Source organism: Cervus elaphus, chromosome 18 (assembly GCF_910594005.1).
Source record: "Cervus elaphus chromosome 18, mCerEla1.1, whole genome shotgun sequence".
Lineage (NCBI taxonomy): Eukaryota > Metazoa > Chordata > Mammalia > Artiodactyla > Cervidae > Cervus > Cervus elaphus.
In genome coordinates, this window is record NC_057832.1 from 41,591,418 (window position 1) to 41,606,119 (window position 14,702).

The 14,702-nt window shown below is 41.0% G+C and overlaps 1 protein-coding gene across 1 annotated transcript in view; it reads right to left on the bottom strand.

Annotated features, from left to right (window-relative positions):
• Positions 1-14,702, bottom strand: part of LOC122674599 (ATP-dependent translocase ABCB1-like) — a 115,982-nt gene that overhangs the window by 37,954 nt on the left and 63,326 nt on the right. The window contains exons 9-18 of the mRNA XM_043873095.1: positions 8,678-8,849; positions 7,531-7,644; positions 7,277-7,387; positions 7,064-7,189; positions 6,754-6,957; positions 5,733-5,903; positions 3,559-3,720; positions 2,327-2,503; positions 1,658-1,804; positions 348-455 (exon numbers count right to left, since the gene is read on the bottom strand). Coding sequence (XP_043729030.1) covers positions 348-455; positions 1,658-1,804; positions 2,327-2,503; positions 3,559-3,720; positions 5,733-5,903; positions 6,754-6,957; positions 7,064-7,189; positions 7,277-7,387; positions 7,531-7,644; positions 8,678-8,849 — 1,492 coding nt within the window. The remainder of the gene's footprint in view (positions 1-347; positions 456-1,657; positions 1,805-2,326; positions 2,504-3,558; positions 3,721-5,732; positions 5,904-6,753; positions 6,958-7,063; positions 7,190-7,276; positions 7,388-7,530; positions 7,645-8,677; positions 8,850-14,702) is intronic.

The following is a 14,702-nucleotide window of genomic DNA, read 5'->3' on the forward strand; positions in this document are numbered from 1 at the left end:
CAAACATATGTCCACAGCTCCCCTAGATCCCATTTTTAAGACCCCTGCTTTTACTTCTAATCATTGTGTTAGATCAGATACTTGCTGTTCCCTCTGATCATGAAGATTTCCAGTCAGGGGAGAAGGTGGGGAGAAGGAAGGAAGCAAGGGTTTCTTCCCTTGGGGTGTAAGAGGAAGCCAGAGGAAGAAAACATCTTTAAGTCAAGGAAACTGACTGCTAAGAGCCCAGTGACTAGAGGAGCAACTCTACTAAAAAGCAAATCACACAGATGTTTAATAAATTCCCCCAGCTGGGTAATGATACATTTTTCCAAATGGAAAAAAAAAGTGAAAATGCAGACACTTACCTGAAGGAAAAATGTAATAAAAGAAATAATTCCAAGGATTAGAAACAACACTGAAAACAAGTTACTATTCTGTCGTTTGGTTTCATCATCCTCATCTCTGGTGAAAATCTGGCAAAAAAAAATATTTAAAGGGTATTCAGTACCACTGAAGAAACCATTCAAAGTCTGACCCATTTTACACCTAGTTAGAATTTGGGGTCAAGAGGGCCTTAGCATGTGGAGGTCAGGCAGGCTTCCCTAAGGCCAGACTTAAATGGGGCAGTATTGTGCCTTCCCTAGGGGCCAAAGCCTGTCATTCATTCATTAATCTATCCAATTCTTTCTCTGCTCATACTCCTTCTCGAAGTAACGGGTGCTTCAAGTCAGCACCAAACCCACTACAGAACTGGGGACAAGTACTCTCTTATTCCTTTGATGGGACATTACACTGTTTGGCAGTCTGTTGCTTCACAAGTTGACATTTCCAACTGTCCCAAGGTGTCTGGAGACACATCTGCTGATGTGGCTTTGGTGAGCCCAGGAGGAGGGCTCATATATTCAGCCCAGGACTCTCTGAAGATAGGAGGCTTCTTCAGCCAACCTTCTTTGTAGGGTGGCCTGTTAGACAGACAGTGGGGAACTACAGCCAGCTGACCCAGAATCACACTGGGAGACCTTGGTTAAAAGAGCTGAACAGGATGCACTGGGCTCAAAAAGCATGCAGAGAACAACCACTTCACAGGGAAAGAAAACCATCTCCCTTCACACTGGGCCAAAATCTGACTTGTGAGACTGTAACTTTATGGTTGAAAATGCCACCATGAATAGCAGGTGCGGCCAGTATCCGTCAACCGGAATCTCTCACAAGCTGTCCCATTTGTTTTCCTCTTACTATGTGGGATGGACGTCCCACAGGGGCCAAGCGCTCAGCCCATCCCGTCCTGACAAGCACATGAGTCAGGGAGTGGCTCTCCCCTGAGCTGGAGTGATGGACACGTGGGGACCCTCTGAACACCAGTCACAGAACCGTTCGCGGGGGGGGACTCAGAGTGCAATGATGCAGGTGGGGGACAGTCGCCTCGTCAGTGCCATGGGCTGTCTTCCAGGGTCTCATTCCCAGGGCCCGAGGACAGAAACCAACTGCCATGACAAAGGGAGTTTTGAAGAATCAGTTTTCCTATCACAAATAAAACTTCTGCTCCTACATCTTCAAGTTGTTATATGAAGGCACAATGCATGTTGTTGTGGCTTTTATAAATTCACAAATACAAACAGTTCATTCTTTAGTCAGGACTCACAGGTAAGTCCCCAAAATGAAGATAAACACTTACTCCTATAATCCTTGAAAGTAAGACTGAAAATGTTGGTTGCAGACCTCCATTTATAATGGCGCAAAATACACCAACCACAAAATAAGGCCATTCAGTTATATTCAGCTTCAGAATTCTCCAAAAGGAAACTGGAGGTACATTTTCATCCTGGAGAACACAAAATATTACAACAAACTAGTTAGGAAAATAACTGATCTTAATGGATTGAACTGATGTACAGTTCTTCTGTATGCACAACAATTTTTAAACAAATATATCTTATTCCTACTTCCTTATCCATTGTTGGCTATGTAACATTTTTTAAAGAGTGCTGACAGATTCTGTTACATTGTGCCTTCATCTTTAAAGAAATACATGATGAGTCCATAAATATTTAAGTCTCACCTGACATCTGGAATGTGACAAGCATATTTGTAAGGATGAAAGAACAAAAATGTTTGTATTTGAAGACCCACTATTACCTCTTTACATTATAAGCTCTAATTCTAAAATTCTTATCCTATAAATTATCATTCATAAATTCCACTTTAGAGTTAACATGTTGAGATTTGGGCCTGTGGACCAAGCTAAGGGATAGGACAGGGAATTCTGGATAATCCTTTCTTGCTCCCACTCCGATCCCAGCCTTAGCCCACTGCTAACGACATCAGTCTGCAGCCTCCTCTGTACCAAAGTTTCTTCTGTACTGAGCTTTCTGTCCTGGGTTTGGGATCCACGGACGCTCCTGCGAGTTGATTTTCTTCTGATTAGACCGTATCTTGAATCTTGGGAGGACGTGTACAAGTCATCAATTTCACTTAGGGATTCACCAGGGGTATTTTCTAATTCAAGTTCATTTCCTTTTGTCTAAGATAATAAAAAAATATGCATAAGTTGGTTAGGCAGAGTTAACCAATGAAATCTAATCACTTAACAGCAGATATCAAGGAAAATGGTAATTTAAGTCCTTATGGGAAAGGATGAAGTGGAACTGCCATTTTTTTGGTGATTATATTTGAAAATTAAAACCATTAAATAAGGACACCCATAAACTATGCTGAAACAACATGGCATCCATTTGGAATATCGTATCTAGTCACCTCCTTTGTGTGAGTGTTTTTGGCTCAATCAGATTTGCTTCAGACCAGTGACATCAACGCAAATAATGGTGCAAGTCATACTGTGAGACACAATGTTTTCAGTAGACATGTCAAAAAAAGTGATAGGTAAAGTTAACTTTAATTATATATTTTATCTAACCTTTAATGTATCTAAGATATTAGATTAACATGTAATGAGTGTAAAAACTTTTTGAGATAGCTTGCATTTTTCTTTGGACTAAGTCTTTGGACTCTGGTATGCATCTTCAACTTACAAACACTTCAGTTCAGATTAACCACCACTAACGTGCTCAACAGCCGTGTGTGGTGAGCAGCTGCTAGAGCAGATACTGCCGCGGCTGCTGGTTAGTCGCTCAGTCGGGTCCTACTCTTTGTGCAACCCCATGGACTGTAACCTGCCAGGCTCCTCTGTCTATGGAATTCTCCCAGCAAGAATACTGGAGTGGGTTGCCATTTCCTTCTCCAGGGGATCTTCCTGACCTAGGGATTGAACCCACTTCTCTTGCCTGGCAGGCAGATTCTTTACCACTGAGCCATCTGCGAAGCCCTTACTAGAGTGGATAGCTCACTTTTAAGCCTTTTTAACTTTACCTTTCTCTATCCTTCCTCATTTCTCTCCTTTCAAGAGGGGAAAAACAAATATCTAAAACCTGGTGTGATCCTCAATCCCCCTGCTTCCCACCCAAGAATTTTTTCCCTCTTCTCAAGATAATCAATAGTAACATTTATTTATAGCACCAAATACAGCAAAATCAGCTCATGCCTGCGATACTTGAGGAAAATGCTAGAGTCAGACTATACCTGCATTGTGACAAGTTTGAAGTAAATGCCTCTCTTCCCCATGAGCTCATCATGACTGCCTTTCTCCACAATGACTCCATCATCAAGACCAGCGATGACATCAGCATTACGAACCGTGGACAGACGATGCGCTATCACAATGGTGGTCCGGCCTTCTCTGGCCTAAAGGGAGAAAAAGCTCACTTTTGAATACATGAATGATTATATGAAAAAAATTCAGTAATTCAATGTATATTTACTGACCACCAATGCCCTGGACATTGCAAAACTGTATAAGCTATATGAGGCAGTCTTTGGCTTCAGTAAATGTATTGTTAATGGTTTAATATGATGTTTTAATAAGTATAAAACACAAATATGACAGTCTCATATTAATACTATATAAGCCTCTAAGATTTTACTCAATCTCTACTAGCCTAAGTTTACGTAATAATCAAGGGCTTATACAGAGGTAAAACACTCGAAAGCCCAGGAATCAGTCAACTAGAGCAGATACAGGCCCGCTGCTATCCCATGCAAGCCAGCCAGCACCAAGTCCCCCTGAAGTCACCCTGTGCTCCCTCACAGACATCCGGATGACCAAGACAACAATAAATGTGAGGCAACAAAGGCCAGACTTCATTCAGCATCACACTGATCTGAACTCAAATCTTAGTTCTGCTCTATATGAATTCCAGGATCTTATACAAGTCTTTAAACCAGTGCGAGGTTCAACTTATTCACATATCAAATGGGGATATTAATACAATGCTACTTTCTGGAGTGGTTGTGATATACAATAATGCACAGGTAGCACTGTGATGTACACAGTAAGTGCTTAATAAATGATGCTTATTTCTAGGGAGAAGCATTATGAAAAAACTAAGGAGTTAAATAAATGTCTTAAACACCCAATCTCATTTTTATTTTCATATGAAACAAAGCCAGATAACCAGCACTTGTCTGAGATTTCTTTAACCTTTGTAACTTTCCCAATGCTTATAATTTTTCTTATTCATATTTCTCTCTGGGAACTAGCAATAAAATTCTCAGAATAAGCTAGCAAAAAGAGGTATAAGGATCAGTATGAAAAAGAGAAGTGAGAAAAAGTCTAGGAAGAAAAAAATGCACATCAGAAAAATTAGGTGGAAAACACTAGAAAGCAGAGAAGACAATGGATCAATTCTTTGGATGTTTTCAAAGGATGAGATGTGGAATGCCCCCTCTAAAACGTGCATTAAAAGGAAAAGGTATTTTTAAATGCAACCTTTCTAAATTCATTTTATTAATAATTTAATACACAGTAACATGGTAGAATAGAAAGAAAACACAGATAAGCAAAGTGAAGAGGGAAAAGCAGACTCAATCGCATCTCCATCTATTTTGGTCCACAAAATTCTCAGGGACCTTTTTTCTTTTTCCTTTCTCAACAATTTGTTATGCACTCTGACAGGATGTTTAGAGAAACAGAGTTGTTTTGTTATTGGAAGAGGGAGATAGTTGGGGCAGAAATGAGTTAATCTTTTAATTCTACTGGGAGCACTTCAACTCAGAGCACTTATGAGTGAAAAGGTTTCCGTGTTCCGTGTCCTCACAGAGCGAGCCTCGCTGTCATCAGACACCAGAGGCCAAGCGCACAGTGACTCGCATGGCACACGCATCACGTCCATCAGGTGAGTGAGTCACACGGACTCAGGCACTGCAGGAAGGTCGACCTCTGTTGATGGTCAAGGACATTTCATTTCATTCCCAGCGTCATCAACTCTCTGGCACTCTCCTCAAGGTAAGAGGTCTCTCATTTCCCATTGTCTCTGATAGGCATCTGACCTCTTGAGAACTAGATGTAAACCTTCCTCGTGCTGACAACAGTAAGAACTCATAAAACCTAAGTATCAGGGTTATCTCTAAGGCTAAGTTTTTAACATCACAATGAAGACCAACTTTCATCTGAGTCTATATTTCTGATTGTTTAACTTAAAAAAACGTGCAAGCATTTTTCAATGAAAGTTTATTCATCTCTACCTAAAAATATACCAGAGAAATAGAAGTTATACAGATCCAGAGAGGCCTGATGGTTCTAATAGCTTAAAGAATTACTTTAGGAGAGATTTCTTTAAAAATAGTATTAAGAAGAATTAACAATGGAATGCTCTTATGCTCATAAACCAGCTAGGAGTGAACTGAGGTTCACCCACCTTATCCAGGGCCGCCTGAACCACCGCTTCACTCTCCGTGTCCAGCGCTGAGGTGGCCTCGTCCAGCAGCAGGATCTTGGGGTTGCGAACCAGGGCCCGGGCGATAGCGATTCTCTGCTTCTGTCCACCGCTCAGCTGGGCTCCTCTCTCTCCAACCAGGGTGTCAAATTTCTACAGCACCGAAAACACAGGAGGATGAAACAACAGAAAAAGCAATCTCAGCTCAGATTTGTAAGATGGGAAGTAATCCTATAAACAACCCAAACCTCACAGGCATATGGTCCAGTTGTGTGTGTGTGAAGTCGCTTTAGTTGTGTTGAACTCTGCGACTCTGTGGACTGAAGCCACCAGGCTCCTCTGCCCATGGAATTCACCAGGCAAGAATACTGGAGTGGGTTGCCGTGCCCTCCTCCAGGGATCTTCCCAACCCAGGGATCGTCTCTTATGTCTCCTGCGTTAGCAGGTGAGTTCTTTACCACTGGTACCACCTGGGAGGTCTCAACTTAGCAAAAAAACCCTAATTAAAAAAAAAAAAAAGTCAGATCTTCCCTCGTGGTCCAGTGGTTAAGAATCTTCCTTGCAATGCAGGAGACACCTGTTTGAACCCTGGTCCAGAAAGATCCCACATGCCAAGGAGCAACTAATACCGTGAGCCACAACTACGGAGCCTGTGCTCCAGAGCCCAGAGCCCCAGAGCCCTGGGTGCCTAGAGCCCGTGCTCTGCAACAAGAGAAGCCGCCACACTGAGATGCCCTCGCCCGCAACTAGAGCAGCCCCTGCTCCCCACAGCTAGAGAAACCCACCTGGCAGCAATGACGACCCAGAGTAGTCAAAAAATAACTAAATATTCTTAAAAAGTATGTCTGCTACTAGTTGATGCTACTAGAGCTTTAAAATCTGGAGTCATCTTGATTTGCCACCTTGGGAAGTTCCTCCAGTTTATATTCCTTTCCTGACTTCTGATGCATCAGGCCAGCATGCCATGACTCTCCAAGCACAACAAAGATGGAGAAGGACTTACATTAGGCAGTTTCATGATAAAGTCATAGGCGTTGGCTTCCTTCACAGCTTTCTGAATCTCATCCATGGTGACATCTTCACGGCCATAGCGAATGTTCTCGGCTATCGTGGTGGCAAACAGCACAGGCTCCTGACTCACCACCCCGATAATCTCCCGCAGATACCTTACATTGATGGTCCTGATATCCTGTCCGTCGATACTGACCTAAAATAAAAAGGAGCTGTGATATGCACACAGCGCAGATTTGTGACGTGCGATCTGCTGAGCTAAGTCAGTGCTGCAGCAGCTGGCTGAACAAGAGTCATCTCACCATGCCCTCCGTGGGGTCGTACAGCCTCTGCATCAGCTGGACGGTGGTGCTCTTCCCGCAGCCGCTGTTCCCAACCAGGGCCACCGTCTGCCCGCTCCCTACCTTCAGGTTGAGGCCCTTCAAGACCTATGAGAATGAATGAGAAATAAACTTAAACCGCAGATTTCAGGACTACATACATTGCTGAATTGTCGAGTAATCATTTCATTGTACCTTAACTTCACTTCGAGATGGGTAATGGAAGTGAACATTTCTGAATTCTAGATTTCCTTTAATATTGTCGGGTTTGTGCCCAGTCTTTGAATAGCTGTCAATGCTTGGTTTCTAAACAGAATATAATGTCAGAAGGTTATGGCAACTACTAGGTTACAATAAATACTTTCAATTACATTTGTGGAGAGCTGAATAAAAGTGATAAAGAAATGGACTGTTTTAGACAGATAGATAAATGGCCAGCCCAGACTTACATTATCAATGATCTTGAAGACTTCATAAGCTGCTCCTCTTGCATTTGCAAATGCCTCAATGTTTGGAGATGCTTGTCCAATACTAAAAGCTCCAGTTAATACAGAAAAGACGACCTGAGGAATGTGAAGCAAAAGCATCAAGTTACTTAGTATTTAGTATGCTTTTTTCATACTTTTCACATCGCTAGTTAAAATTTTACATGGCAAGATAACATATGAATACTGACTATTAAAACTATTTTAAAATTGAAGTACTCTTCAGTTGAGAATGCTGAATTCATCTTACTGGATCCGTGAAATAATAAATTCTATATGACTGGAATACTTTCATATGTCTTCAAAGGCCAAGAATTTTGGGTTAGAGCATCAGCAGGGTATAGTGGAGATAAACCCTATTATGAGAGTCAGAAACCTGAGGTCTGAACCCTGGATTAAGCACTAAATGGCTGTATGTCTTCAGGTGATTCTCCGACAGTCTGGACTTCAATTTCTTCATTTGCAAAAAAAACAGACAAGATTCTGTTTTCCCTACCAAGCAATCTTAGTGTTGTATCAAGTAGAACGGTACATAGGAAAATATTTTGTAAATGATAAAGCACACATTCTCCATCAGATGGAATCTTTTTATCCCCCTCCACCAAAGTCTATTCTTTTCGAGGTCTGATGAACAGACTTTTTTTTTCACTTTGCCCAAATCAGTTTCTTATCGTACATTTGACACTGTTTCTCTGCCGGTGTTAAAGAGGGCTAAAGTCACTGTTCATTTCTTTGTAAATCACACATTAGTTATATTATCCAACAACTTACAGTGAAGAAATTTTGCTAAGTGTTTGTATATTCACTTTCTCGATTAGTCCTTACAACAACACTAAAAGTTATGGCATCTTACTCCTGTCAATTCCATTTTGCGGAAGACGTAACAGAGTCTTCAAAGGTCTAGGTGGCTGAACCAAATCATACAGTCAGTAAATGGCACAGCCAGAATTTGAATCAAATTGGCCTGATATCAAATCCCAGGCTCTCACTCACTCTTCTTGGCCATTATTTAATAGTTATTCAAAAATATATTCTCTAACAGTCAAACCAACACCACTAAATTTCATTGACATTTTAAAGGTGATTCATCTCTTACTATGATATCACTTACCGTGAGCACTTGTCCAATGGAATATTCTCCTGAGAGGACCAAGGAGGTCCCATACCAGAATGCCAGGGCATAGTATACATAGATCAACAGAAAAGCAGCACCCATAGAGATGTTGGCCGTGATAGCTTTCTTTATTCCAATTCTCTTGGCTTCTTCCAAATGTTTGTTGTACCTGGGAGAAGTAACAAATTATCACACATGCTCGTAAAATCTTACAAAATGGGTCAATACAGCATGATGGTTGTTGAGTACTCAAGACGCACCAAGGCCTCTGATGGGCGCTTCGCATGTATTTTCTCCCTTTGTCCACAGGTTGACCCTACGGTGTTAGTACTATTTTAATCTCTTCTTGTAGAAAAGGAAACTGAGGCCTTATGGAAATTAAGTAATCTGTGGAGGCATGTTCTAAAAGCACCTTCTCTGGCCTTAGCAATAGTGAACTAAAAGAAGTAATACTTAGCACACTTACAGCACTTGCACTGTTTCATATATAAGACAAAACACAAGCTATGAAAACACTTGTGTTTTCCCTTTAAAATCTGCATGCATTTGAAATGTATTAATAAAATGAAGATATAATGCTAGAAAGTACTCAATACAGATGTTTGTGGAGATGTGGACCTAGAGACTGTCATACAAAGCAAAACAACTCAGAAGAAAACAAATATCATATATTAACACAAATATGGAATCTAGAAAAACAGTACAGACGATCTTATTTGCAAAATAGAAATAAAGACACAGATGTAGAGAACAAACATACAGACACGAAACGAGGGAAGAGATGGGGTGGGATGAATTCGGAGGTTTGGACGGACACATACAACTACTGATATGATGTATAAAACAGACAACTAATGAGGACAGGCAACTCTGCTCACTGCTCTGTGGTGACCTAAAGGGGAAAGAAATTCAAAAAAGAGAGGAAATGGGGGGGGTGGGCGACGCTGTGTGTCTGTGTGTCTATGTCTGATTCTCTTTGCTGTATGACAGAAACTAGCACAACACTATAAAGCAAATATAGTCCAATAAAAATTAACTTAAAACAAAGAAAGTACTCAATACAAGTAAGTCCTTGAAACCTCTGCACATCAAGGATGGAGGCAGTTTGCTCCCTGTCCTGCCTCCCTCTGGGCCTGCTGGAAGGACCAAATGAGAAAAACACATGTGTAGGAGCAATCTGAGCGCTCTGACTTGCCATCTAAGACTTTTTACATGTAAATAAACTGTGTCCTTTGTTAAGTCCTGCCCGACTCTTTGCAACCCTAAGGACTGTAGCCCGCCAGGCTCCTCTGTCCATGCGGTTTCCCAGGCAAGAATACTGGAGTGGGTTGCCGTGCCCTCCTCCAGGGGATCTTCCTGACCCAGGGATGGAACTCAGGTCCCCTGTATTGCAGGCAGATTCTTTACTATATAAGCCACCAGAGAAGCACCCACGAATAATTCTTACAGCAAATACAGGGCGTTACATGAAAGAGGGCAAAGCCAAGGAAGCAAACAAAACCGAAGCAATGCTGGAGACCACAGATGGACATTTCCCTCTCATTCTAATCACTTAACATAATTTGAGCACTTTTTAAACCCTGGGGAAGTGGTTGATTTCTGATATTCAAGTTAAAGGAGATAGATACATAGCAGACTGTTCCGCTTAAGAACAGCGATATGGAGGTAAGTGAATGGGGATCAGACTTAAAGAAAAAGAAGGATCTTTGCAGATACAGAACCATGGTAAAACCATCAGAGAGAGAACAGATTGTAACTGAGCCTTAAATCTGTCCTTATTCTCTTAATACAACTCCCTACAGGATGTCAGAACATTGCCTTGCTGAAAGAGGAGCTCATAATTGCTGAAGAATTTATTTCTAATAGGATGTATTTTGAGTTCTTTGATCCATAAACACATCATGGTATAAACATTATACAGCATTATATTAATTTTTTGGAGGATTTGTTCCATTTGTTAGAATGTACAAGCAGAGGTCAAGCCCTGCTCACGTATGAGCACGTATTCTTTCACGCCCTCATGACATTTAAAACTACTTCAACAATAACCAGTTACCAAACCATGGCATGGCCCAATGAAATTTACATGATTACTTCCTAAAGAATAAATTTAAACAGAACTTTACAGTGATAAAACGGTAATACATTATTAAAGTTTCTCCCTCCAAAAAATGTAAATCTCCAACTAGCCAGTTATAACCCTTGACCAGAAAATTATTTTTGAGAAATGTGCTTCAATGGTTGAATATACATGCCTCCCACTTTATGAGCTGATGTGATGTGAAAGTACCACTAGGCATAAATTATACATGATTACATTTAAGGAACTTTAATGCTTTTGACTCACACTTTGTTTTGCCTTTATGTCAGTTCTTGCTTACCGAGACTAACGTAGAAATCACTGGGATATGCTGTGTCCCAAGAAGCCAGAGGAAACTTTTGCACAGGAAGAAGCAAGAAGGAAGAAAATCACTTAGATGCCAGAAAAGATAAATGAAAAAAAGAAGGGGGTAAGGAAGGAGGAGAAGCAAACACTACTCCTTTTGCATAGGCTTTTTGATTAGCTTGTCAACAAAAATGTCACATGTACAAAATCAGATATTAAAAGCATCAATTCATTAAAAACTCTAGTATCAAAACAGTAAAGTAGGATTTCCTAAAAGGGGTCAAACTTACATAACAAAACACTGACAATTAGAAAAAACTATTCTTCTTAAGTAATATGAACACATTTATCAATGATGCAAATAGCCACCTACGAGAGCAAGGAAAAATTTCTGCTGTGTGTGTGTGTGTTAGTCACTCAGCTGTGTCCGACTCTGCAACCCCATGGACTGTAGCCCTCCAGGCTCCTCTGTCCATGGGGTTTTCCAGGAAAGAATACTGCTGTGGATAGCTACTCCCTTCTCCAGGGGATCTTCCCGACCCAGGGATCAAACCCAGGTCCCCTGCATTCCAAGCAAATTCTTCACCGTCTCAGCCACCAGGGAAGCCACACTGTATACTACTGAATTAAATTCATTTTAAATTCTGAGAGAATTTGAGAGATCCTACTATACCTGCTAATTTGAAGAGAAAATCAGAGTAAGACCTTAACTCCTATCTATGTGGAAGCAGCAAAGGGAAGGGTAAGAACTAGAAGGAAAACTGAAGAATTATATTCGGTCTAAGAATAGCTTTAATAATTCTATTATTAAAGTCACTAAGTCATATTTGACTCTTCTGCCATTCCATGGACTATAGTCCACCAGGCTCCTCTGTCCACTGGATTCTCTAGGCAAGAATACTGGAATGGGCTGCCATTTCCTTCTCCAGGGGATCTTCCTGATCCACGGATCGAACATGTGTGTCTCACATTTCCTGAATTGGCTGGTGGATTCTTTACCACTGAGTCACCTTGGAAGCCTCTTAATAATTTTACTTCCAAATTAAATCCCAAATCCAGGGACTTATCATCCTTCTTCTGGACCACTTCAATGGTCTTCTGAGTAGTTCAAATTTTTGACAGCTCTCATCCATTCACCGGACCAATTACAGACAGAGAAGTGATTTTAAAACATCAAGTAGACAGTCATTCCCTTGTTTAAATCCCTCAACTGCTGCCCTGTGCCCTTGGAGTTAAATCCTGACTCCTTACCAGGACATGCAAGTCCCCAATGTTCTGGCCCCCACCCACCCTCAACAGCCCCTCTTCACCTCAATCTCCTCTCACTCAACCGAGCTCCAGTCACACAAGCCTTAGGATATTTTCTAGAATATACCAAAGTCTCTGCCATCTGGAAGATTCTTGTGTCCCTACCCTACCACAGCAGGCTTTTTCTCTTCCCTCAAGTACCAGCCTCCAGGACACCTCAAATGTCCAACACGCATGCCTTCCCTGACCGCCATGGCTAAAGCAGACTTGTCCTGCTCACTCTCAACAGCACATTCTTTGATTCCTTCAAAACATGTTTAAACAGTTCATGGTCTAGTTCATGCCTCTGACGGTTTCTTTCTTCCTTCCTGCTCTCCTCCCTCCCTTCCTTCTTTTTTTTCCACCTCATGATTTTGACCAGGGATCATATGAGGGCAAAAAGGCAAAGTAGCATATCAAGCTGTCGAAAGACATATAGACTTCCTATAACTCATAGCCTGAGGAAATGTGCTAATTCTTTTACAAGGTTCACATCAACAGGGAAGGTAAGTGTAGTGTTCTAAATACAAACTGATGAAGCATTAGGAATTATCTGAAAAGTGAAACAGAGGAATATGATTATGACCTGAAACTTCCTTTTTTTAGGTCACAATTGCACTCATCTCACACACTAGTAAAGTAATGCTCAAAATTCTCCAAGCCAGGCTTCAGCAATACGTGAACCGAGAACTTCCAGATGTTCAAGCTGGTTTTAGAAAAGGCAGAGGAACCAGAGATCAAATTGCCAACATCCGCTGGATCATCGAAAAAGCAAGAGAGTTCCAGAAAAACATCTATTTCTGCTTTATTGACTATGCCAAAGCCTTCGACTGTGTGGATCACAATAAACTGTGGAAAATTCTGAAGGAGATGGGAATACCAGACCACCTGACCTGCCTCTTGAGAAACCTGTATGCAGGTCAGGAAGCAACAGTTAGAACTGGACATGGAACAACAGACTGGTTCCAAATAGGAAAAGGACTACGTCAAGGCTGTATATTGTCATCCTGATTATTTAATGTATATGCAGAATACATCATGAGAAACGCTGGGCTGGAGGAAGCACAAGCTGGAATCAAGACTGCCGGGAGAAATATCAATAACCTCAGATATGCAGATGACACCACCTTTATGGCAGAAAGTGAAGAGGAACTAAGAAGCCTCTTGATGAAAGTGAAAAAGGAGAGTGAAAAAGTTGGCTTAAAGCTCATCATTCAGAAAACTAAGATCATGGCATCTGGTCCCACCACCTCATGGGAAATAGATGGGGAAACAGTGCAAACAGTGTCAGACTTTATTTTTTCAGGCTCCAAAATCACTGCAGATGGTGACTGCAGCCATGAAATTAAAAGACGCTTACTCCTTGGAAGCAAAGTGATGACCAACCTAGATAGCATATTAAAAAGCAGACGTTACTTTGCCAACAAAGGTCTGTCTGGTCAAGGCTATGGTTTGCCAGTGGTCATGTATGGATGTGAGAGTTGGACTGTGAAGAAAGCTGAGCGCCGAAAAATTGATGCTTTTGAACTATGGTGTTGGAGAAGACTCTTGAGAGTCCCTTGGAGAGCAAGGAGATCCAATCAGTCCATCCTGAAGGAGATAAGTCCTGGGTCTTCACTGGAAGGACTGATGCTGAAACTGAAACTCCAATACTTTGGCCACCTCATGCGAAGAGTTGACTCATTGGAAAAGACCCTGATGCTGGGAGGGATTGGGGGCAGGAGGAGAAGGGGACAACAGAGGATGAGATGGCTGGATGGCATCACCGACTCGATAGGCATGAGTTTGAGTAAACTCCGGGAGTTTGTGATGGACAGGGAGGCCTGGTGTGCTGCGATTCATGGGGTCGCAAAGAGTCGGACAAGACTGAGCAACTGAACTGAACTGAACTGTTTAAAAAACTTTTACATTTACTTTTTGAATAATCATAATAAGAAACAGTTAATAGAAATAGCTTTTCAAGGAAATTCTGATATGAATACCAAACAACATCAGCTAATGCATAAGTAAAATTAAAACTGAATAAAATTCAGAAAAGTATTTCTGTCATATTCTGGAAGGTTTTACATAATTATATCCATATTTTGAGAAAACATTTCTAAATTTTAACAGACAATTGATTTTTAAGCTTTTTGATGTTAAAAAAAAAAAATCCAGTGAGGTCTACTTTGGTTTTGAACGTTTATTTTAATTTTTGAAGACCTGGTTACTTATTTGTATCAACTTGAAAAAAAAAATACTGCTTAACTGAATCAGCTTAATATCAGAATTAAAACTCTATAAAAATGCCAGCATTTAATAAATGAATAATGCTAGAATGTATAAAGTAATCAGCCTGAGCACTGATTT